This window comes from Pollicipes pollicipes, unplaced genomic scaffold (genome assembly GCF_011947565.3).
Source record: "Pollicipes pollicipes isolate AB1234 unplaced genomic scaffold, Ppol_2.1 Scaffold_4295;HRSCAF=5057_pilon_pilon_pilon, whole genome shotgun sequence".
Taxonomy (NCBI): Eukaryota; Metazoa; Arthropoda; class Thecostraca; order Pollicipedomorpha; family Pollicipedidae; genus Pollicipes; species Pollicipes pollicipes.
This window is the reverse complement of record NW_023596461.1, coordinates 12,066,596-12,091,827: the sequence shown is the minus strand read 5'-3', so window position 1 is coordinate 12,091,827 and position 25,232 is coordinate 12,066,596. Positions and strand designations below refer to the sequence as shown.

Sequence of the window (25,232 nt, the reverse complement as noted above, 5' to 3'; positions counted from 1 at the left end):
GAGTGCAGTGATGATTGGTGGGGAGATGAGGGCTCCACATACATCGTCCCTGTAGTCGCAAAGACGAAACACGTGACCTATTTGACTTCTTGTGAGGCGCCCTGTCGAGTGATCTAGATGACTAATGCTGGACTACCCCTGGCTGAAACAACCAATATTATGGAGAAGTAACATTAGCATTGCTTGGCTAGCCGGATTTCAACCTGTTGCATGCATGCTTGCGTACCACTCAGTACGTTTCAAAATTACAATCTTTCGCAATGTCCGGCCTTGTCAGGTTCCTGAGTTTTCACATATTCTCAGAGTGCTCGATGGCGAACAAACAGGTGGTTGGCGGTAATTGGAGTAATATTTGGTGGTGTGTGTGTCACGTTTGTTTCTTATGCGGACTGAAGATGTCATTGATTGAATCACCCTCGTTGTGCTGAATGTTTCGACCAAGATTTCTGAGTTAAGCATATTTAGGCACGTCTTCCACCCAAGAGACCTCCCATCGTGCCGATTTGCGTCAGTCGTGACATTGTGTTCTTGTTTCGCAGGTACCCGCGCTTGTTGCAGCCCTCGTGCCGACCTGCCCTGCTGCGCGTGTTTGAGCGGTGCGGCCGCAGCTGGCGGCGTACTGCGAGGTTCCGCGCCTCGGCTGGCCACCACCTGCGCACGGCTCTAGCCAAGATGGCCGACAGATGCTACTCAGTCGACTACCTGCCGGACCCCGCTATGGAGGAGTTCCGCAAGCTGGTGCCCGTCCATGGTACCCTGTTTTATCGGGATGCGCTACTGGAGGTCATCTATCCCCGCCAACACTGCCCGTAAGTTGGATCACATTGTCCAGGTGGTCTGGTGTCATGCAGTTTGTTCAGCTGAATGCAATTTGTCAACCATAAATTCTTAGTCACATAGGCACTGCACGTGTTATGTACTTTGCATAATCCTTCACGTGCCCTTATCCAGAGTCTGAAGTATTCATTGTTCTAATTTTTGGTCTTAAACTACGGAGCTTCTCATACTTCTGACAGTTGGGCCATATTCAACAACGGTGGCCATTTCTCAAGGAGCGTGCTAGTTTCTCTTGTCGCTCTGTCCCGCTTTCCTCTTAGTTTGGAATGACAATCTTATCCCTGACATTTTGTGGGACAGAACCAAAACTGGATCATTGCTCACTCCAGTGTCACTACCCTGTCTTCCTCTAGGCTTACCTTCTGTTATCGCATCCCAACAGCTTGCCGGCATTGTTCGTATCAGGCTGCTCGGTCCAGTACCTTGGTTTATTGCCCACCACTACCTTCATGCTCTTTTCATATACTCTGCTATCACCTAAGTAATCTGCAGACCGAACCAGACTATTCGCTCCAGAAATTTTACTCATTGACTTATATGTAAGCCTCCGACATCACAACTGGTCTGCGCAGTGGACAGTTGCTGTGTAGGCATGTGTGTAATTCGAGCCTTTTTTGGCAGGGATGATGACCTGTCTCTGCGCTACTATGCGGATGCTGTTCCGCGAGATCCAGCGAGACGTCGTGCTGCTGCCCATGTTCCGGGAGTACATGCAGCGCCCAGCGCAGCATGTGAACGTGCCCGAAGCCTTTTATCTGATGAGCCTCTGGATGGTTCCGGAGCAAACCAACAACCGAGAGTCCAGTCTTAAGACGTGAGTCTCTCATCTCCTTAGCAAATACTCGATCTGCATGCGGAAGTTCAAGGTTTGGCGCGAACACGTTCTGCCAGCTGGACTGTGTTCCTAATGTATATGGAGTTCGTCCTGATGGGCACAAGTATGCAACCAATCTCACATCCCCTTTCTGTGTCTATTTGTCCGATAAATAGCGGACTGGAGGCGTTGGTTACTGTACGGTTATGGCTTTTTCAATGTTGGTCGCTCTCCACCCGTAGTTTTGGGGGCCCCCCGGGCAACTGGCGCTGTGCGTTGATTACAGGGACAATCAACAAGAACTGGAACGCACGTGGTGTAACAAATAGCGAGGTCGAGAAATTAGTAATACACAATGTGACTCGTCGGTTCTCGGCCAGAGAAGCGGTAATACAAGGCAGCTTATCTCACATCTTGATGAATCTTTAGACTTTGGCAACATTCGTCTCCATCCTCCCCCCCCCCCCCCCCACACCCCACCCCCGGTGACAAAGACGGACCTTTCACGTGTACTTGCGAGCGTTGACATTGCGTGGTTTTTACAGCTGCTACATCAAGATCCGCCGCGGCCTGGTTTTGGACGAGCTGCGTCGGAAGCTCCCGGAACAATCCGGCCGCCGCCTGGGATACGTGCAAAAAAGAACCCGTTCGGACCTACGCTGTGGACGGATGACCAGACACTGATGCTCCTGGACGTGCTGAACGTCGTGCTGTATGATCAGCTTGCCCTGATGAAGGATGGAGAGCCGGAGGACGCACCGGCTGCCGGGCTGAGCACACTGGTTAGTGTAACGCATAAGTATTCATCACTGTTTCGTGGATGTTTGAGCAGGTGAAAGCACGCACAGGACATACAGAGGCTTCTCCTTCTGACCTGGTTTTCCTGATACTGTTTTCCATGCAGGGCTGTGAATTGCGAAGCATACTGTCGGTCACGCGTTTTCTGCGGGTTCGTCGTAAGGCACATTATCAGGCTCCTCTCAGATGGCTTAACACCGAGCACGCTGTTGCGATGTCTGTACAGTCTAGAAGCCAGAGTCTCTGTGAAAATTGTTGACTGGCGATTGACCACGGTAGTCATGATAAAATGCTCACCAGTGTGGTCGTTACTAACAGGTGATGTTTGATTTCAGTAAGTGTGATTTCCGTTTTGTAATCTATTGCTGGCTCGGTGACTGAATGGTGTGATGGGCTGTTTGCTCTCGTTGTGTGGAGGTTACTGCTGTTGCCTGCAGCACAATGCATTAAATGGCTTACTATTTCCTTTTTCAGGTGCTCTACCTTCGTCGCCACCTCCACTGTGCCGGCTCCGGGACGCAGACTGTAATGGGGACGGTCTACTCCTCGGTAGCTGGCATGCTGGGTGTCAACCTCCACAACGTGCAGTTCCCGCATAGCTCGATGATCTGCTGGCACCAAACGTAAGCATTGTCGGAAGGGTCATGGGGAATGGGTCTTCTGGCACCATTGACGCTATATAGACAGATTTCGGCTGCTCAAGTCACGTCTTTTTGGGTGGTCCTGTTTTCACGGCGTGCATGTATTCACCAGTTGTTGTATTCACTTGATGCCAAAGGATTTGATGCATTTTTCGCTATTGGTGGTGCATTTTGATATGTTTGCGTCTTTCAACAAAGCCATTTGTTTCTTGAAATCAGCTCTGGTAAGCGCATCACCTTTTTTCCTTAAAAAGATCCAAATTCTTTGGAGCAATTGGTCACTGCGATACGGAGGAAGCAAACCAAAGTAATGACGTGGTGTTACGGATGATTTGTGGGTAATGACATTGATCATTTGCTTAACACTGAATATTCATTTTCTAAATGTAACATCCATATTAAATCAAGCCAATCGCATTGATGCACGATGTGTTGTCATTTTGTGTAAATGCAACAATTGTGAACCGACTGTATTTGTCTTGTGTAGTCTTTTCTTGTTTGCCTTTTTATGAATGTTCTTGTGTGCCTGTTTCTTTGTGACTGAAGCTGTCTGTTGTACAGTGATGTATTGCAATTTACGTGACACATGTATAAATGCATGCAGTTCATTGTGCACGATGTCTTGACGTGCTGCTCCTCACGCAGGGACAGTGAAGAGTACCTGTTCATCGACGTTGTCCGTCGCGGCATGCAGCTATCCAGAGAGCAGGTGTTGGAGGAGTTGAATGCTGTACATCCGGACATGGACCTTCAGATGCTGGAACCCTTTCCCAGAGCAGGGGTACGTGATGCATCTGATGTTGCAAATTCTTGGACAACAGGCCCTGTTATGTAGGGTACGTGGATTTTTTATTGAAAAATCTGCCGTTTTGTTTAACGAGTAGTTGTATGCATGCCTTTTGCAAAGGTCCTTTGCAAAGAAAGCACCAGAGTCTGAGGTCTGGGGTGCTGTGTTCTTATATGAATATGTGAGCACCATCAGCCCCACTACAACTTGTGATAAGTCCTGCTGTGTGTACATTTTTCAGTGTGTTGTGGTGCCAGTATGATGTCCCTCTTTGTCTCACGTGATGCATTGTTTTTGGCAGCTGCTGGGCCGCCTGATCAATGGCGCCACCCATCCGGATGGCCGCCGGCCAGGAACTGGCTTCGACCTGGCCTCGTTTGAGACACTGGCCTGCTGGGCTCGCAGCGACTGCCGCCTGGACATGGCTGCGCTCGACGACCTGATGTCCGCCCTGGCTCGTACCAGACCCATGTACACACGCCGCCTGCTGCAGGTCAGTGGTGTTTAATGATGCTAAACCTGAACAACCCAGCATGTGTGCTATCTATAATTTTCTACAAAGCCTCGGCCTCGGCCAATCGTCTTTGTCGATTCCATTCATCGTGCGGTGCTGAGGTGGGTAGCGATAGCACAGCGGCGTCGCGCGCCTTTTTTTCGTGGCGTTTGGCAGTTGTTTTCAACCATTATTGGAAATATACGTCTGGTTCGCTTTTATGCGCCTGATGATTGTGTATGATGTAGATGTGAATGGAAGTCTGGAAGGTGACTTTGTGGTCTCATCTTTGGTTCACAGAAGTATCGAATTCGTACATGGCCCGCAATCGAAGGCTGTGCGTTGCGTCCAAACATGTGTCATAAAAAAACGCGGCGATATAATGAGGGAGTCTGATGTGACCTTATTTTCACTGCCTTCTATCTGCAGCAATTCGTCCAGGCTAACGGCATGTTACTGGCGGAGAACGAGAGGCGTGGCTTGGAAGTACTCATGAAGCACTTCAAGAGGATGTACAAACGGCTGGCGCGCTCCCTGGATGAACAAGAGGCCAAAGTCCAGGAACTGGTAATAATAATAAACTGGATTTGATGAAATTGCCAATGAGTGAAGTTACTCCTGTAGCTTCTCACCAACGTAATGCGAAAGCGTGCTTGTGCGTATGCGTGTGGGTGGTGTAGTTGGTGTTCCGTTGTGTTACTGTGTGTCATATTATGTTATGCATGCATGTTGGTAAGTTAAGTGTACGTCTGCAAACGCACGTTAATGCTGAATGACAAATGCCGCTGGCTAAATGCCGCTGTATAACATGTTTAATCCCATGTCTAAGCATCATCAGCATGAAATTGTGATGCTGATATGCTAATGTTACATCGTTTTGCGCGTGTGAGCTTTTTGTTCCAAGGATTTGTGGATGCCCTTTTTCTTCTTATTATTGTTTCTGGTTTGGCTGATGCTCGGTACTGTCACTCAGCTCATTTGTTTTCAGTTATGTTTTGTGTCGCGCTAATCATGTTATACCATGCCGCTCAGTCATCTCCCGAGGTTGTCTGCAACGCCGTCAGTATTTTCATCGGCGTTGCAGGTGAGCCTCCGCGCGGCGGACCGAGTAGCGGGCGACTATCCGAGGCAGTTCGGCGTCGGTGACGTCGTCACGTACGGCGACGAGCGCCTGGCAGTGGTGTACGGGTGCTCACCATACTACGAGGCCTCACAGGTACGATCGGTTTAAATGGAGTTACAGGATCAGGCCAGTCCATGTCTGACCCCATTTGTACTGTTTTGTGAGAATTTGATCTAGTTAAGTGGCTGAGTCTGAGAAGTCAACTTGACTTTTTTGTTGTTTTGTTACTTCTTCCACAGCAAGGCAGTCGCTGAATGCCTTGTAAATATGTATTTGTGGGACTATTGCTGTCCTTATTTTACAAACAGTGATGTTTTTTTTTTGAAAGAGGGGATATGGAATGTCTTCAGCATGTTGGGGTTTAATGTATCTCATACGGTCAATTATGATTTTGTGATTTCCTGTCTGCCTTTCACATAATTCGTTTTCAATGCATGCCCTTGCTGTATCACAAATATTTCTTGCTGTTTCATACAGACATGTTGCATTTGTGCCATTCTTTCATTCATGGTGTTACCCCTGCTTGATGGGTAGTAGAAATCGGTGCATCAATGATGGGATGTAAGAGTACCAATTTGCTACGTATGTCACTTGATGCGTGAAAGTTCTTTACCAGCATTTACACGGAGCCTCACGGTTTCCCCTCGCTCTCATCTCGTACGACGGCCACGTGGTGTGAGCCAGTGTGTTGACTCGGGGTCGGTGGTGTTTGCAGGACTGGATAGCACACAGTCGCGTCTGCTCCGGACTTCAGCGGGGAGAAAAGCAACCTTTCTACAACTTGCTGATGGAGGGTGACCGTTTCGGATACATGGCTGAAGGTGAGCAGGCTCCCCGAATAAATGTTGTGCACTGATTCGGAGTACATTACACTGAGATCCCACCAGTATTTCAGTTGTCAGCAGAGCGCCGGCATATTTTGTTTGGGTGCATTGCACCAGCTTTATGTACACCACGAAGTTGCTATGTTGAGTTGACTATTGATGATGTCTGTTTGGCAGATTTTGGGATATCTTCTCTGATTCGCATTCATTGCTATTTCATAAGTTCAAATATTTCTACATAACACAGCCAAACTGGACATTGTGCTACGTAGTGCAGCTCACCCCCCTAGCTGCTGTTGAAAAATATTGCTAAGCTGTCTACAAATCACAGCAAATTGAGATATGTCTTGCACCCATTGTTGTGTAGAGCGCCTCTTCCGTCTACCTCTAACAGAAGTGGATGTATCATTGCAGAGGAGCTGCAACTGGCCCCAGATCCTCAGCCTATCGATCATCAGGAGGTGGGACGCTTCTTCACCCGATTCGACGGGGAGCGGTACGAGCCGATCGCTCCGCTGGCCATTCTCTTCCCGGAGCCTTGGAGTGAGCATGAGACAAAAACGAGCTTCGTCAAGTCTCGGATAGATGGCAGCGACAGCGACTGGGAAGACGACGTCGAGGATGCAGAGGAAGAATGGAGACCGGCACCTCCTACAGTGTGGATGGGCGTTTGGCCAGAGATCCTTCCCGAGGACTCAGATGATGAGGAGGACACTGATGGTGTTGCCGTGGCCGGTGACGGTGGCCCGGTGGGCCACTGATGGGTGCGTTGTGGCTGTGCGTAAAGTCACAGGGGTGTTCTGAATAGCTCAGTTGCCTCAGTTACTCTGTATGGCTGTACATATGTGTATATTCTTGTGCAGGTGTTTTGTTTGCATCTAATCAGTGGCATTTCTCCGTGATTTCTCACGCTGTATTGACGCCGTCTATCCTGGGCAGTCGGTACTCGCAGACATAGCTTCATGGTGCTTTTTCTCAGGTCCCTTCATTTGCAGGTGATAATTTTCTGTGTCATCGGTTGTTTACGTGATGCCAGCTTGAGAAATATGTGCATGTGCCACCTGTATGTTTGTTTGTATCATATGAGTGACATGTGACGAGTGATTTCGTACCTGGCATGCAGTTGTGGCTGTGCGAAAGCTCCGTGTTATTTAGCAACTTGTTAATGCATTAAAATGTGTCCATTGCTATGTTCATTGCTATGCTCAGGCATTGAAATGTGTTCATTGCTGGGTCATCATGGGCTATTGCTTACATACCTGTGATGTTTTCAAGTTTTGTGCCTTCACTCACGCCGATAATTATCTCGTGTTTGTCTACATGTATCGGCGGTAGGTAGGCACTCAATGGTTGCGGATGTAGCGTCATGATCCTGTTTCTCAGGCCCCTACATTTGTATGTACAGTTTTGTGCCTTCATTCACGCCGATAATTATCTCCTGTTTATCTACATGTATCGGCGGTAGGTAGGCACTCAATGGTTGCGGATGTAGCGTCATGATCCCGTTTCTCAGGCCCCTACATTTGTATGTGATAATTTTCTGTGCCATCGGTTTTGTATGTGATGCCAGCTTTAGAAGTGTGCGCATGTGTCATGTGTGCATTTATCTGTGTGATATGAGTGATATGTTACAAGTGATTTGATCCTTGGCTGTGGGAAAGCTCATCAGTGATGTGTAGTCAATTGCTCAGGCGTTGAAATGTGTTCATTGCTGTGCCTTAGGTCATCATGGACTATTGCATAGCTGTGATATGTTCGCAAGTCTTGTGCCTTCATTTTCGCGAGAATTGTATCCTGTATATATATATATATATATATATATATATATATATATATATATATATATGTACATTTGTCGGTGGTAGGTACCACGTGCCGTTGGTAACGCAGTTTTACAAAGGAGCGACTTCGGGCTTTATGTTCGTGATATGGCACGACGCCTTGCAGTATTTGTAACCATGTGTATATGCATGCACAATATACTAATAAACTTATGTCATATTTCCTGAGATGGATGCAAGGCTGTTTTGAATATGGTGAAGGCCCGCTTTTATAAGCGATGAGACAGCGCCGACATTGTTCATGACCTATAATGCGGCGCGTCAGCATGGATTACTCTCCATTATTTTTTACATGAATTCCTGAAAGAACTGCGTCGGGCTTGGGTAATTTTCAACAAGCAGAAGTCGCGCATGGTGAAATTGTCTGCACGCGCGGGGCCTCACAACTCGCATTACGAGCGGTGGCGCAGGCCCGGTAAACTTCGCTGGCCAGAAAACACATGGCTTCAGCGCCTTTGGCGGCTAAGTATTTAGTTCATTTTCGACGTGCACATACCGATGCGACCAGCTATCCGAGCGAGAGGAAAAATGCGAAAAATTCAGAAGAAAATGGTAGGCTATCTCATGTTTGTGACATCGGAAAGTTTGGGCAATAGCAAATGGCATCAGGCTACCTGTGACCACCGCCCCAGTCGGATCGCATGCTGCCTGCTTCGTCCACCCGCTCGCTCCCCCTATACGCTGAGGGATTGACTGGCCGAGCCGAGTGAGAGTGTCCGTGACCCAGCACTAACTGGTAACTGACAACTGACTTCCATTAGGATAGAGAAGGCCATCAAGAGAGCGGTGAAGCAGGGTAGCCTGAATTCTGTCAATGAGCAGGTGACGGCGACCGTAGCCGAAGCTGTGGTCGATAGGGATGAACAGATCAAAGAGTAAGAGGCTGGAGGCGAAGGGAATAGGGAATTTCAGGTTCCTAAGTCATGACCTTCGGGTCAAAAAAGTGAAACAAAATCAAGTTTCAGGCTGGTCTTCAAAGTAATCACAGAACATACATAACCGTTTCTAGGCAAAGGGTCTTGTGCTCATTCTAGGTCAGTGACTGACCTTTTGAAGGTCAAGGTGACCAAAATAACACAAGATTGCCTTCAGTTTTGTATTTTACTAAGCGACAAGAATTAGGCTAAGCAGTATGTTCTCAAAACAAAATGTTGGCCTGGGTCATTTTAGGTCAGTGATCTATTCTGACCTCTAAGAAGTCCATGGAAGATGTCTAATGCGGTTCCTGCTATCAATAAACTCGAAAGGAGTATCAGAAACTATCTCATACAGCAAACCCTAAAGCAACAAAATAGGCTGGATTTGACCATGATGTGACCTTCATACCTGACTTTAGGTCAACGCTATTTGCCCATTCAACTGTTGTGTTGCCTAAGAAAGCAACTCAGAGATGTATGGCTATGTCTAACACTCCGTTGTTGGATCAGATTGAATGATTCCCTTGAAATTGCCTTCGCTGAAACTATGGCCTGATTTTGCCCTCCCATGGGTCAGCACTTACAGGGTATATCTAAATTTTTGATGCCAAACGATTTGCTATTCAATTGTCTACAGCTGAGCACAATTTGGCGCGGCTACGACGCGCCGTTCAGAAACCAATCTGGAGAGATCTTCGGGGGGAGTTCAATTTGACCGCCCACCCGAGCACGCGCTAATATCAGTGGCATACCCGAGGGAGGCCATAAAGGTCAACAAACCAGATGATGATTGACGTAGACAGAATATCCGGTGTCGAGATCGCGTCAGGCAGCATCGACGTTTCCCACGGAGACTTGGCCCGCACCCCAGGGAAAAGCCGAACGATTTATGTTTGTTTCACGAACTTCGCCACGTGCCAACCTTGCAACGCAATGAAGGAGCTGAGGAAACCCCGCCCTTTTTCTGAAGCCCCAACGTGACAGTTCAGGTGGCCAACAGCGTGTTTATCTCCAACAACGTGATGCACGACAATGGGCCTATCGCCTCAGAAGCCTGGCAAATCATAAACAATAGCAAGGTCGTCGGAGAATGGTCAGATGCACGATAGCTCAACATTCGTGTGAGACGTGGGGTTCCGACACATAATATATTGTCCCTGGGGGATATGATGAAGCTGGTGGACCCAGAACCACCTGTGGCTTCCGCAGCAGCAGCGGGAACAGATGCAAACGGATTGCGAAGAATAACCAGGGAAAGAGGAGGTAGGGAATCAACATAGCAGGGTATTAGTAACGTTAGGATACGCCAGACACCGCCATTGCCGGAGACATTTCGGCTCTCCATGACCTCTGCTCGGGTATACCTGACACCACCATTGCCGGCGACATTTCGGCTCTCCGTGACCGCTGCTCGGGTGTACCTGACGCCGCCATTGCTGGCGACATTTCGGCTCTCCGTGACCGCTGCTCGGGTATACCTGACGCCGCCATTGCTCACTGGCCCCGCGCGACCCCGGCTTTACTGGGCTGACCTGGCATGCCTTGTTCGCACATGCCCTGCCTTGTTCACAGCTGACCCCGCGCGCCTGCAGCATGCCCACTATGCCCAGCTTTCTCGCGTGCCTGACTGGCACTCGATGCTTGCAGACATGCCGTCATGATTTTTCCCAATTGCATGCTTTTTACATGTGATAGCTGTGTTTGTTATCGGTTACGTATGCGATGCCAGCTTTCACAGTGTGTGCATGTGCTTTGTGCAGACTTGTGTTTGTCATATGATTGTTATGTGACAACTGATTTCGTACTTGACATGTGAGGTTGGCTGTGGGATAGCTGATTAGTGATATTAAGCCACGTGCTTAGGCATTGAAAACAATGTCATTGCTATGCCTTAGATTATCTTGGACTATGCTCACATTGCTGTGATGTATTTTCAAGCCGTGTGCCTGCCTAAACTCTGATGATTGTGTCCCGTGTATACACATTTATCGGTGGTAGGCACCATGTATCATTTTATATGCACCAGGTATTATTATATATTTTATAGTTGGTAGCACGGTTTTACAAAGCAACGACTTCAGGGATTCTTGTACGTCAGATGGCACCAAGCCTTGCAATAGTTGTAACAATATGTATGAACATTCACCGTATACTTGTAATTTTTACAATGTGTACTGGAAAGGCGGCTTTCAGTAGACTGAAGACCGCAGCATTCTAAGTAACAAGATAACACGGACACTCTGCCATTACCTACGCAACGTTGCTCTGTCATTGATTGCTGTCCACCTTTTTGGCAAAAATTATGGAGCGTATTACGGTGCGCTTCAAATAGTATTTAACAAATAGGTGCCCTCCCGCGTGGCGAAATTCTAACGCGCGTGGAGACTCACAACTCGCACTGGGAGTGGTGGTGCGGGTCCGATAAGCATCGCTGGCCAAAAATCGCATGGCTTTAGCGGATTGGCCGGTTTGGTGCGGCACTTTTTTGGACGACCACGTCTCCAAGTCCATAACAACCATGTACATAACCAGTCGTCTTACTGCCATGACGGTTACAGTGTCAGAGCGGTGGGGCAAATACATTGTGTCCCCTGTGCCTTTAGACATGCTGCTATGTGCAACGTCCCAACCAAGAACCGCTTTTTGCGCTTTGACAACATTCCCCAACGGACCCAATCCATGGACGGCGTCACCTGTTGGCGGCGTCACCTGTACGCGCCGGCACCACCGTAGGTGGCGTCATCTACAAATCAGTGCAATCCCTGACGAGCTACGTTAGCGGGCCAAGCGCACAAGCCAGTGCTGGGCTGAGGACGTTAGCACGACAGGAACATTCCATCAATTTCCTGGCACATAAATCACGCGCTGAAGTGATAATCCAGACCGAAGTCATTGGTGTGAAACAAAATAGCAGCACATGATTTATCAAGTGCAACTAAAGGAATCGTGATTGATGGAATATTGGCTCTTTAATTCGAGACAAACATGATGTGTAACGTTAGGAAAATCTGCGCTTAGCTTCCCCGCACTGGAGATCATTGGTTGGGAAAGTATTAGCTAACTATGGAACCACACATTCGTTTTGTTGCTTAACCAAGCGATTAAACGCGGGTAGGTTTACGCGTTTAACAGCTGCAGTGGTTATGACGGTGAGCATCTCGCTCTACCGAGAAAAAAACAACAATTTATCAAATAATCTCAACTATACCAGCTACAGGGAAGGTGCCAGATTTAAGGGTTTTGAAGCAAGCATCATATAGGATGCAATCAACTTGATGCAATCAGTGTACTTTAAGGCGGCAGTGCCTGATAAGGAGTTGCAAAGACCGGGCTAGATGAGAAAATTGTTGCATTTGGTAACTGTGCTTCTGAGTGCGTCATTCCCTGATTTCATCGTGGAACGTTTGTGCGACGTTGACATACTGCCAAACGACCCACGCGAAATTACCACTCGTAGTACCTCCAACTCGTTGAGAAATGGCAGCACGGGCGCATTTTTCAGTTTTTACGCAAATTAATATTAAGTTTCCCAAGTAAAGTTTGGGGAGATGCATTTGCGGCACTGTTGCTGGTTGGGAAAATGTCCTGCCCTATAAAAATCAAATTTCTGGGAACGCTTCAAAAGGATTCCGAAAACAGTGTGCAACTTGATGCTGAAACCTACAAAGCAGTAGCTAAGTAGTCGAGAAATACAACCACATCCTAAGCGCGACAGGCCGGTTGGAGCCGTGTCGCTGAAACTTTAAAATCTTTGGACGATGACACTCGCACGGCCTGCGGACCGTTTGTATTAATCGTTCTTCACGGAGCTGATAACACCTGGATTCAACCAAATTCAATAAGCTAGCAGACATAGAATTGGTGGCTCTTACTATACCCTGACAAAGATCAAAGACCGGATCAAAAATGGACTGCGAGGCATTCCAAGCAACGGCAGCGGTGTGGATCAGTGCTTCTGCAACGTTTCAACCCTCAGAAAATAGAGGGCCTTCCGAACAATGGAAGCTTCTGTCGCCTTCACATAGGAACCACTGCAATTATTATATTATTTATTGTACCGGTTGATACATTTTTATCACAAACATTGATGATACTAGACGTACAAAAACTCTGCGGTTGCTCCTTTGTAAAACGGTTCTACACGTGATACCTACAATCGACAAATGTACACACTGGAAAATCCTCATGCAGGTATATGTGGCATATGGACTGATGAGATTATCACAGCATTAATGCAATTTCCCTGATATCAGTAAATGACGATACTTCATGACCCATTGATACAATCGGACATATTTAAACGCATGCAAAAGACACTACACAATACTGATCAGCTTTTGCAGACAAAATAGCCTGAGAAGAACAAAATCAATCAACACCACGCATATGACTCATATGCACACAAATGTACACGTTAAGCGTAAAACACTTCCATAGTTGGCATCACATGCACAGCCGGTGACACAGCACGTTATCACATAAAAAGACACCTGAAAATCAACGCCAAGACCGTGTGTCCGCAACCACCGAGTGCCAGAACTGATCAGCGTTATTCAGTGCACACAGCTCGACCAATCACGGAGAATGGCACATCGTTGAATGTGTACAGAGCAGCCACACAGTTACATACACTCAGCTCAGCTGTACACATCAGGTACACACACAGCTACTATGCAATGCAGTCAATCAATGATATACAGAAAAATGAGGTATCCAGTTAAGCTGATGCGCTTTTCTTCACAGCTCCAACACAGCCATTAGTGGTTCACCGGGCCAACGTCAGCAGTCACGGCTCCACCATCAGCGTCCTCATCATCTGAGTCCTCGGGGAGGATCTCTGGCCAGACACCCGTCCAGACAGCGGGGGGCACCGGCCTCCATTCCTCCACCTCTGCATCGAAGTGCTCCCAATCGCTGTCGCTGTCATCTTCTGGCGACTCGACGAAGCTCGTTTTCGCCTCACGCTCACGCCGCGGCTCAGGGAAGCGAATGGCCAGAGGAGTGATCGGCTGGTACCGCTCCCCGTCGAACCGGGTGAAGAAGCGACCCACTCCTTGGTGATCAATAGGCTGGGGATCTGGGGCCAGCTGGAGCTCCTCTGCAATGATGCATACACCTCTGTTAGAGGCAGACCCAAGAGGCACTCAACACCATGATGGGCAAAAGGCATCAAAGAACTCGCGATTCTTTGTGTACAGCTCAGTAACCTTTCCAAGGAGGGGCTAGTCTTTATGAATTATACTAAGAGATACAAAGTCCAACAGCATTATGACAATAACGGCTGAATATTTGAATGCATATATGTTTAAAGTCACAACACAGGACTGTCAAAGAAGCAGGAAGAATGAAGACACAACTGCTGTGTGTCACTGGGGCTTTACGACGCGCTCAGCTGCAGAGGCTATATGGCGTCGCCTGCCTCTCACCCTGGCAGGAAGAGCAGGCACCGCGGGGAATCGAACCCCGTACCTCTGGTTTCCCAGACGCGCAGCGGTTAGCGCAGATGCGTTAACCAATACATACCGGCACCGCTGTTTAGAGCTAAAAATACTGAACAAAACGTAGCGTGCTTGCTACGGCATCGATATTGCTCTCCTGTTACCAACCAGGACCGCGAAAAAAAACAACTTGAATGCAGAAAAACTGCTGGATGCTGGGATGCTGTAAATGAATGTACGCGCTAAGATCTAGGCAAGAGTGCACACCACTTGTTAGATGAGCCTCCTCACCCTCGGCCACGTATCCGAACTGATCCACCTCCAGCAGTAGTCTGTAGAAGGGCTGGTTGGCTCCACGCTGTAGTCTGGAGTTGACGCGACGCTCCTCCATCCAGTCCTGCAAAAGGCACCGGACAGAGTCAACACAGCTCATGCAGCACAAATATCGTTGGAGGTGTAAGGTACAGAAGACTTGTAATGGTACTACAAAAGTTTGTAGTACCAATAGGCAATGGATACACTGTGGACAGAGCATAGCAAGTATTGAACTGAGCTAGTGCCTACCTAAAGCCCCACGGAACAGAGACGTTATCTGTGTTTCAGGTTGTAAGGTATGCCAGAGGCAAAGCCGCCAAGTGCTTTGAAAAAATAGGTCATCAGGCGACACAACAACCAGGGCCTGTCATGATCCAATAACTCCATTGGTACCGCTCATACCTGTGAGACCTCGTAGTGTGGTGAACAGCCGTACACCACAGCCAGGTGCCCGTCGCCGCGCGTGACGACGTCACCGACGCCGAACTGCCTCGGATAGTCGCCCACTGCTTGGCCTGCCGCGCGGAGGCTCACCTGAAACACCGATAACGAGGCTAAGGACAGTATACACAACATAAGGTAAGGGTTGTGCGACAGAATGAGGCCTTGACATGATGGGGTCTAGCGGGCCTGCAACATGACTAAAAGGCAGTAGGTGGATTGTCATGCAATGAAAATGGGACTGGATCAACTGGCCTCCGTGCCTAATCTTGTGAATAAATACAGCCAATATAATCAGATATCACGGATGCTACAAGAATAGAAAAAAATTGACTGGAAGAGTGAACAAATGGCACAGGGCAAAAGGGCGTAAAAGGATAGCACTGCATTATAGGTGAGTGAACACCCCAATATTATAATGTGGAAGGAATGTTAGATACGCGTCGGAGGCATGTTAAGACACGTCACAGACACGCATACACCGAGTACACATCATCAGGACCACAAGATTCAAAGCAAAATCAAATGATACAAGGACTGACGTTTGTCCCATAGGGCCCTTTGCAAACTGTACAGTAGTGCATGTCGTGCCTACGCATTAGGATTCTACGTCCGCATCATAAAACTTACAGCATCCATACACTAGACTGGATACTGTATAAAAGCATGTTGGCAAGTTGCGCACTGGGCTAGAGTCAAACTTCAGCAAAGATAGACGCACATTCATACCAGAAGGCCCTACATACCCTGTGCACTTACCCCCACCACCTCCTGAATGCAGGGAAACAAATATCTGCCTTCAGGTCTATATGAAAAGGTTACAAGAATGATACTACTGGTGTGAATCTGATCAAATCCAGCTGATTCTTACCAGCTCCTGGACCTTGGTCTCTTGTTTCTCCAGGGAGAGCAACAATCGCTTGTACTTCCTCTTCAGGTCCTTCACGAGTACTTGCAAGCAACGCCTGTCGTCTTCCATCAGGTATGATGCATTAGCCTGGATGAATTGCTATGGGAAGAAACAAAACAAAACTATGCTCCCTGAGCAGGCTTGCCATTTCACGAAACATTTCCACTGACATTTCGAACTCAGGATAGAACACCAGATAAAGGTCAGCTACAAGCTGGATATATAAGGTGCCAGAACACAGAATTGCAGGCTTCACGCTATGACACATGTAAGCCACATATGCCCTTAGACATAAATGGTGCAACTCATAGTGACGCTTCCACACGTAGATGCACGTTTTCCCCAAAAACTGTAGAGAACGTGGTACTGGCTGTCATCATATTAGCATAGGCGCACGTCTCCTACAGCAACAGCATAAGCATTGCCAAATCCAGATCATTGGAGCGCATCAGCATAACTCACGGCGTTGACATAAAGGACGTCTACAGCGGATCTTCGTACTAGTGTTTGTGTAAGTGGGAGTCACACAATGGTGTGCAAATGTATGCACAAAGCGCAAAAATTTCCAACGCCATGAGCAGAGGGTGCGTGGCCCCGGTGGGGCCTTTGCTACCCACCTGCTTTAGATCGGAGGGGGCGAACGGCGAGGGCCGGAGGCTTCGGATGCATTACAGCGGAGATGACAAGCAACCTGGGTCAAGTGCCCAAAAGGGTTTGACTGACCGCACGTGCCGACCGTTCCGCCGGGGCGTCATGGGAGACCACTGACCTGCAGCAGGCGGCGTGTGTACATGGGTCTGGTACGAGCCAGGGCGGACATCAGGTCGACGAGCGCAGCCGTGTCCAGGCGGCAGCTGCTGCGGGCCCAGCAGGCCAGTGTCTCGACCGAGGCCAAGTCAAAGTCGGTCCCTGGCCGGCAGAGATCCGGCTGGGTGGCGCACTGGATCACGTACCTCAGCAACTGCCAAAACACAGTATACATGGTAAGATGGGGAAACAGGCACAGTGACATCGAAACACACTGAAGAACGTGCGTAGAGCAGGGATAGACACGGTGGGTCTGGCTCTATCGTGTGCCAGCCTGAGGTAAGGCATGAACTTAGCAATTGCAACCTAATTTGGCAATAACGACCTATCTGAACTCTTACTAAGTACGGCTACGAAAATGGCGTCAACTGGCAAATATTCAATTTGACAAATTTTGAGCAAAGTGGTACGTATTGCTTACGCCAATGACTTGATGAACAAAGGCTTCCAAGACGAACATCCCATTGGGCTTGCTCTGAAGCAACTCATCAGCTCGCTGAACTAACGCGTCGGCTTAAATATCACATTTCCAAACCAACGACTTCTGCATTAGTCATATTATTTCGTCGTCACTGGGGCTTTACAAAGTACACGGCTGAGACTTAATGTCGTCGTCTGCTTCTCACGCTGGCAGGAAGGACGGGCACTTTGACTTGATTCTGAACACCCGGAAAACTATGTCTGATGAAATGGTATGACCATAAAATAACACGACCTTCAGATGACATGACCCACGCGCAACCCTGAGCTGCGCAAGCAATGTCACATGGTTAAGGAGTTCAAGAGAACACAAGTCACTGTTTGTTAGATTCTTGTCATCGCGTTTCTATTCGTTGCTATCAGCTATACAGAAATGTAGCCACAATAATGGGTGTCATGGGCAATAAGCTTTACACAAAATTTGCAGTTCTTTTTACCCTTCTTGCGTCAGCTGTGGTGTCATGACTTAGGTTACAAAGCTAATGCAACACCTTCTGGGTGAGATTATGAGACCAATTGATTGTTGTTTGGACATCTTCATAAAATTAGCAGATCTTGAAATATAAAAGTGGGCTTACTTCCAACCCTCCAGGCGAGGTGGCTAAATACACTTAACAGTACGGGTCTATGTTAGGCGACCTGGCTAATCCACCACAGGCATAAGCATTCGCCAAACGCGAGGTCATGAATGTGGGGGCATATCACGAGAAATAACATATGCATCTCGCATACCGAAGTTGTGTAATCACTCCAACACCAAACACAAAGAGTACAACAGGGACATATCACATGTATAACACCGACAATGTTCTCAAACATTTGGCGATATGACCTACCCTCTCTCTGGGGACAGGTTCCAGCATCTGGAGGTCGACTCCCGGTTGGAGGGCATTCAGCTCCTCCAGCGCCTGCTCCCTGGACAGCTGCAAGCCGCGGCGCACAACGTCGATGAACAGGTACTGTTCACCGTCCCTGCCCATGGAACAGAACATTAGGCTATCAGGCACGGTGCACATCAAGACCCTGTATGCATGCACACACATGGTGTGCAGGGACACGCTAGACACTGAATACAAATGGAAGCAGAGAGTGTTATTTCGTCCGGCGTTGCCTAACACGGACAATATAAGTTCAGGGGTGCTTTCACTTACAAAATTATGAGCCCTTCAGTATCCACAACGTCCATGAGCATTGCATTACCATGTAGCCCAATGCATAAACACGTGCTTTTGAAAAACCATCCAGGAATTCCGCAATCGATGTAAGCCTTGCAGTTATCATGAAATGTACAGTGGATGGGAAAAAATCATAGATTGCACCATTACGGGAACAACACAGCCTTCCACACACATAGCTAAACAACTTTTCAACTACTCTTTATGTTTAAAAATGTGATGTTGATCAGAGAAGCTCACTAGACAGACCTAACACCAAAGCTTGGGCAAAACAAAAATACCTCAAAGTTGGAAAGGAAACTTAATGAGGTGCACACACCACAATCCTTCTACCTACAGCTATGGCTAAATCAAAAAAGGTAGGACAAGGCCCTTACCCCATTCGGTATTGCAACAATATTTGAGCAAACAGCGACCCTCCAACCAACACGGACTAGATCAGCATCCTGCCCACTCAAGTGATTTGTGCCAGAGCAACAGATCTGATATCGATGCTCAGGCAAAAATGCTTACGTTTTGTGCCAGCAGATCATCCAGCTGTGCGGGAGCTGCACGTTGTGGAGGTTCACACCCAGCATGCCAGCCACAGAGCAGTAGACGGTGGCCATCACAGTCTGCACCCTCGAACCGGCACGGCGAAAGTGGCGATGGCGCACGAAGAGCTGTAAACAAAATGGTACGTCATGATACAAATTCTGTTAGGAATGCTAAATAGCCTGCAAATACCAAAAGCAGCAAAAGAAATGGCGACCACTTAAATCCACTGATTTCATATACATGAAGTGACCTACACACACTAGCAGTTGTAAAGTGAATAGTAACGGTTTTGATTTGTGGCAATCCAAAGTTCCAATACCTTTCATACACTGAGCAGGAGCAGCCTATCTATCCATCCATAGTTCAGGGATAGGTTGTAGAACCGAAGTCAGGTTTATGAAAGTCCATCATCAAAAAACATAACTAGCCATAAGGGTAGTCTGCTTTACAGACCGAAAGAACAAAATAGCTGCTTGCATGCACTCAAGCAAATACCAATATTGCATCCTCTCTGCCATCAACAAGCATCGCTCACTATGCACACACCACAAGGCAGTACGCATGTTTAGGCAGCCATCCAGCAGTCAGGGGGTTCAGACCTGTGATAAATGGGTGGGTAGGGAGGTTTGCAGCACATTTGTGCTTAGCAGCACATCACCCAGAGGATCATGCCTTTTAATGTGCAAGACCCAACAACAACGTTTGAAAACAATAAACACTCACAAGTGTGCTCAGCTCGGCGGCCGGACCGTCCTTCGGTCCATCGTTCTCCATGAGGGCGAGCTGGTCATACAGCACGACGTTCAGCACGTCCAGCAGTTGCAGCGTCTGGTCGTCTGTCCACAGCGTGGGTCCGAACGGGTTCTGCTTGCACGTATCCCAGGCGGCGGCCGGGTGCTCCGGGAGCCGCTGACGCACCTCGCCCAAAACCAGGCTGGCGATCTTGACGTAGTAGCTGCGGCGAGGGCTCTGTGTAAAAATTCACGTGTGCGCATCATACGTCGTGACATTCGTTTACTGGCTGGCGAACAAGATGCATGCATACACAAACCATTGCAAAGAAGGCTTGGTATCAATGGCAAATGGGACGACAGGGAAGGTCGCAATGGGGAGGACGAACTACTGTACGCCCCTCCGCGCGTTTTCCTTCAAGAGTACCCATTAATCGGCTGGTGCTTGTAAATTCAATCAGCCTGTACTATTGTTTCGCCTGCGTAGCAGCCTATACCACTTGTTTCAGGGCTAGCGGCAATACACGTTATGGGCATGGCGATCGTCGGTCATGGATGGAGTGAAGCCAGCAACGAGAGTAAAGGAAGAAAATAAATGCCCCAAATAACTGATAACAATCAGGTGCTAGCCAGTGTAAAAAACAGCCAAAGTACTCTGATTGCTTTCTCGAGACGAGGGACTCACGCCTGGAGCTCAGACTGTAGACTGTTGGTTTGCTCCGGAATCATCCAGAGGCTCATCAGATAGAAGGCTTCGGGAACGTTCAGATGTTGCACTGGCCGCTGCATGTACTCCCGGAACAGGGGCAGCAGCACGACGTCCCGCTGGATCTCGCGGAACAGCATCCGTGCATAGTAGCGCACAGACAGGTCATCATCCCTGTCGTAGAGCGGTTAGAGTTACACAAATGTGTTGCACGACATATTTCACCTCTCAGGCCTAAATGTGAGATGAAAGGATCATTTATCGGCAGTGACCCTAAGCACCAGCGAGAACAACAAATATGTTTTTGTACAGAGGGGCCAAAGCCATGGTAAACCTACTGAATGTCTTTCAATGGAACGTGAGCACCAAAACATGTGCAAAAGCGTTAAATTGTAGAATGACAATCCGCGGGACAAGGAAACTGAGAACCAGTCTTGGGGAGATGCTGTTACCTGCTGTAATATCTTATGCGTGCAGTTTACGCACAAGCACCACATTTAGTGTCTGGCTTGCTCGATCTGAGCGAAATGAACCGGGTCAGAGCACTTAGTAAAGCATAGGAGCAGATGATCCAACTTACGGACAGTGTTGACGCGGGTAGATGATCTCCAGAAGGGCATCGCGATTAAACAGGGTACCATGGATGGGCACCAGCTGGCGGAACTCTTCCATAGCGGGGTCCGGCAGGCAGTCGACCGAGTAGCATCTGTCGGCCATCTTGGCTAGGGCCGCGCGCAGGTGGTGGCCAGCCGAGGTGCGAAACCTCGCAGTGCGACGCCAGCTGCGGCCGCATTGTTCGAACACACGCAGCAGGGCAGGCCGGCACGAGGGCTGCATCAGGCGAGGGTACCTATAAAAAAGACGACGGTGCCGTGAGCGAATCGAACAGGTGACTGAGGTTCGCTAGGGGACCAACGAAGGCAAGGATGCACCGGAGGGTGCAATTAATGTAACGGGCGCCCTAAAAAAGAAGGAAATCCACGAAACTGGAGCATGTTGTACCGGAAAAAATAACAGCTAGGCACAAACCGCTCCTTAGAGTTGGTAGCTGATGAGAAAATAAAGAACACCCGCCACGGAGACACCAGAGCCGCAATTACCAGCACACTGCACTAATTCATCTACCAGTATGGAAAAAGAGGATACGCTTATTCTGCTTCGAAAAATAAAATTGGGGTAAATGTGAATGTACGGACAATGAAACATACCCATTGCTTTTAATCTTTTTCCGATAGAAATGACGGGACACAAAATAAGTCGCCGCCGACGCGCATCGAATTCACAAGTAACTAGCTGGATTACACTGGTACTATTCAAGTCAAAACTGCTGGTTCCATCACTGTCTCGTGTTAAGCATTTCGTTTGACACCTAATGAGCAAGATCCTTCTGCAACCATAATGTAGCACAATCTACACACGACTAACCATATGAAATCTACCAAAATGCACCATAACTTGCGTCCTACAGGATCTTTGTAATGGAACATTATTGGCTGCAGTGCGACCTGCAAAGGTCCGTCCCCATACCGCAGTTCGTTGCAGTGCCCGCCTTGCTATCAGACAACATGAGGAGGGACGGGTTTGAGTCAAGTTAAGCGCTCGCAGTTTGTCTTTAAGGACGATGGTCTGCGGAGGTGGCGGCGCACACGATAAACGTCAGATGAAGTCAGAGAGCGGGACGGAGCATACTGGGCGTTGGGGTACGTGACATTTTCGCTTCCAAATTATGCGTTGATGACACAATCGCATGGTAGAGACCACGGCTAATGCAACCAGTACTGTTAAGCATTGGCTCGATCACTGAAACCCATCTATTCCAAAGATTTAAAGAAAATCTTACAAAAATGAATGTTCCAGCCAGATGCAGAGCAGTCCATCCTCTTCCCTGACGAGTTGAGACAGTGATGCTATGAAGAGCATGGATATCACATGTCTTTTCGGTCCTTTTTTAGAAAGAACAAAAACATATTCCCGTTTCAATCTGTTTGCCTTATTTGTGCTCGAAAAGTGCTTTCCTGTTCAATTCATTCGGCGCTTTCTTCAAATCGGGTGGTCCGAAACACGAGGAATACTGACGCTAATGTTCGGGGATGGCCGCATTTCAAATCTGTTCACACCCGGTAAATGCACCGCTAAAAACGAGGCATTAAGTTGCAAACGTGGCATTAAACACCGCAAATGTAGCATTAAGTTGAACGTCTGGCCTGTTTGAATGCAAGAATGAGAACTCCAAGTGATAAAACCATGGACTTCTGACTCATCTCACTTGTCTGGTTGGCTGGCTCTTCACCTGGTTCTGGACACAATACCTCACAATTCAAGACATTAGGGGGGCGAAGAGGTAGTGAAGGACGGGAACCTGATTCATATGATAGCTGGAAGGACAGAACAAAAGATAGCCACATTTTATCTTCACCTAATCCCAGAGCATCTGCTCCCTATGTCTCAATGCACCGCACTTGTGTACCGGGTGTTGTACTAACCGTACCTGGTATGTTAAGCCATTAGAGAGTGTTACAGGCATACAGAATTAGAGAACAAAATCCAACATGTTTTTAACCTTGACATTCAAGGAGCTGAACCAAACTGCATGCCAAATTTTAATTATATGAAGTCAGCTTTTGGCAGTCATTTGACCATCAGGGTGCCATACCTCACTTATCGCAATTTAAGGTGTGAAGAGGAGGTAGTTTGAGTGTCATTAAAATGGTGATGTATTGAGAACTGAACATTGACTATTACCAGTGATACCCAGACTGCAGACATCTTGACAGTGAATTGTAACAAGACCCTGAATTCAAGGGTGTAGCTTCGTAATTTCAGTTTGGGTTCATACCAAATAGTATCCTGAAGGAATGTAACATTGTGTCATGCTAATTCCTTGCCATGTTAAGCTGGTGTGGAAATGGTGATAAAAGTCTTAGATGGTAATGCCCAGGTTGGAAAAGTTATAAATATCTCAATGTGTGGCAGCTTTAAGAAGTACATGACAGCCTAACAAAAAGTTCTCATGTTTTCCCTAGTGGTGGCAAGTGTATTTGTCACATTATCATTGATGTTCTGGTGATATAAAGTGATCAGCAATGGAAGTGGTCATCAAGGGTTCCTTACTAATATTCAGTTCATTTGTTTTTTCTGTGAATCACATCTAATTCTATGCTTTTCACAAAAATGTAGGTGACACCTTTTTAAAACATTAGGTTAATTCCCCACAGAAAACTGTCCTTAGCAAAACAATGCAATACATACAGTTTTTAAGTTTATTTTTGGCAAGTTCAACATCCAACCCAAAACTTTGAGTGTATGAAATCACACAAAAAACTTGGGTTTTGAGGGTACATTAGGTAAACATTTTCAGCTGAACCTGCCAAGCCTATGTTAGGGAGTGACATCACTGCATTGCCATAATAAGCACCACAAAAACTGGGGTTCATGCCCTGTATAAGTACAAAATGTTGAAAAATCTGCATGCTTTACATCTACATTATAAGAGCATGTTCTATGCAACTGCTGGTACAAATAACCAACATAGCTGACATGGCTTGCCACAAATATGTAAGTTTGTCATGCAAATATGCATGTTACAAACACAAAAAATATATGCACTTGTACAGGACTGCTCTGACCATATTTAACCCTTTAATAATGGCAACTTCACACCCTCATTATGTCAGCTGCAGCAGAGGCTTAAAGTTTGCATAGTTATCAGCAAAATGGTGTACCCTGACCCAGGAAACTTACCTGGACTCAAATCCAAACCTCCACACTCTCTCTGAAGTATGGATATCATGAAATCTCTTGCATACTTGTGATGCAGAAACAATATCTTCTACACTCAGGAAACACAAGATATGTTCCAAAATTTCCGTTGGCAGGGAAAGCAGGGATGTCTCAACATCTTTCCCTCCGCTGACGACACGCGTCACCTTCTTCTCATTCAAGAACTCCGCCGCATCCATCAGCGACGCTCAACAACCACATGCAATGTTTAAAATATATAAAAAGCAGATATCAAACTCAGCACATTCAATTTCTCACAGCTGAAATCACACACGCGTGGGAGCGCCGGAATGGAAACGGAAGTCAAATGCGGCGGTTGGCCGTTGGAGACCTGCGGCGCGTCCCAAGCCAGTTTCGCCGTTCCAATCTCCCAACAAGGAGCGGGGATTTTGAAATAGTGCGGCGTGGTTTGACCAGACGCAAAAGTTCATGCGCTTGATGTCACCGGCTGTCTTAGGGACGGGACGCCCTGGCCGATATAGAAACCCTGGATGTAGAGGGATGCATTATACATTGGTCACCTGCCTGACGCCGGTGGCGTCGTGACCTGGCAATTCGTTACCACGTAGACGCAGGAGCCTTCATTGATGCAAAAGATCCCTCATCGTCGCAGGCGCCCAGTACACCAGTGTCGATTTGTATTCTTTTGTGAGGGCTCTGGCCCTCCCAATTTTGAGTTGAGCCCTCTTTATATTGGCTTGGCCGCCCTCAATGTTTTTGTCTGGAATATTACAAAAGCGTGGGTAAAAGATAATCATAACACAAAGACTTTCCTCTTTGATCTTTCCGCGAAGCGGCGTCTCGTACCACTCTCATAACAAAAAGTCATGGCTGCTC

The 25,232-nt window shown here is 47.6% G+C and overlaps 3 protein-coding genes across 3 annotated transcripts; 1 reads left to right on the top strand and 2 right to left on the bottom strand.

Moving 5' to 3' along the window:
- Window positions 1-2,359: 2,359 nt before the first annotated feature.
- LOC119097638 (F-box only protein 21-like) lies at window positions 2,360-8,108 on the top strand. The gene is made up of 8 exons (XM_037220678.1): window positions 2,360-2,433; window positions 2,924-3,072; window positions 3,736-3,871; window positions 4,179-4,370; window positions 4,800-4,937; window positions 5,455-5,586; window positions 6,209-6,314; window positions 6,732-8,108. Exons 1-8 carry the CDS (start codon window positions 2,383-2,385, stop codon window positions 7,076-7,078), a joined length of 1,251 nt encoding a protein of 416 aa, XP_037076573.1. The 5' UTR covers window positions 2,360-2,382; the 3' UTR covers window positions 7,079-8,108.
- Window positions 8,109-13,107: 4,999 nt separating this feature from the next.
- LOC119097639 (uncharacterized) lies at window positions 13,108-17,006 on the bottom strand. The gene is made up of 5 exons (XM_037220679.1): window positions 16,949-17,006; window positions 16,141-16,278; window positions 15,231-15,362; window positions 14,805-14,910; window positions 13,108-14,173 (listed from the first exon to the last, which is right to left on the bottom strand). Exons 1-5 carry the CDS (start codon window positions 16,997-16,999, stop codon window positions 13,833-13,835), a joined length of 768 nt encoding a protein of 255 aa, XP_037076574.1. The 5' UTR covers window positions 17,000-17,006; the 3' UTR covers window positions 13,108-13,832.
- LOC119097163 (F-box only protein 21) lies at window positions 16,999-24,659 on the bottom strand. The gene is made up of 8 exons (XM_037220222.1): window positions 24,357-24,659; window positions 21,196-21,465; window positions 20,595-20,789; window positions 19,902-20,133; window positions 19,155-19,303; window positions 18,303-18,438; window positions 17,098-17,140; window positions 16,999-17,036 (listed from the first exon to the last, which is right to left on the bottom strand). Exons 1-8 carry the CDS (start codon window positions 24,572-24,574, stop codon window positions 16,999-17,001), a joined length of 1,281 nt encoding a protein of 426 aa, XP_037076117.1. The 5' UTR covers window positions 24,575-24,659.
- Window positions 24,660-25,232: the final 573 nt, after the last annotated feature.

Coding starts and splice junctions, on each gene's coding strand:
- LOC119097638 (XM_037220678.1), top strand. CDS start 2,383: ATGAAGGATGGAGAGCCGGAGGACGCACCGGCTGCCGGGCTGAGCACA. Junction 3,872..4,178: donor AACCCTTTCCCAGAGCAGGG/GTACGTGATGCA, acceptor TGTTTTTGGCAG/CTGCTGGGCCGCCTGATCAA. Junction 6,315..6,731: donor TTTCGGATACATGGCTGAAG/GTGAGCAGGCTC, acceptor GTATCATTGCAG/AGGAGCTGCAACTGGCCCCA.
- LOC119097639 (XM_037220679.1), bottom strand. CDS start 16,999: ATGTCCGCCCTGGCTCGTACCAGACCCATGTACACACGCCGCCTGCTG. Junction 14,911..15,230: donor CACACTACGAGGTCTCACAG/GTATGAGCGGTA, acceptor TGCCTTTTGCAG/GACTGGATGGAGGAGCGTCG. Junction 14,174..14,804: donor GTTCGGATACGTGGCCGAGG/GTGAGGAGGCTC, acceptor GCATCATTGCAG/AGGAGCTCCAGCTGGCCCCA.
- LOC119097163 (XM_037220222.1), bottom strand. CDS start 24,574: ATGGATGCGGCGGAGTTCTTGAATGAGAAGAAGGTGACGCGTGTCGTC. Junction 21,466..24,356: donor AGGTTTGGATTTGAGTCCAG/GTAAGTTTCCTG, acceptor TCTTTTTTATAG/GTACCCTCGCCTGATGCAGC. Junction 20,134..20,594: donor CTACAGTCTGAGCTCCAGGC/GTGAGTCCCTCG, acceptor CCCTCGCCGCAG/CTACTACGTCAAGATCGCCA.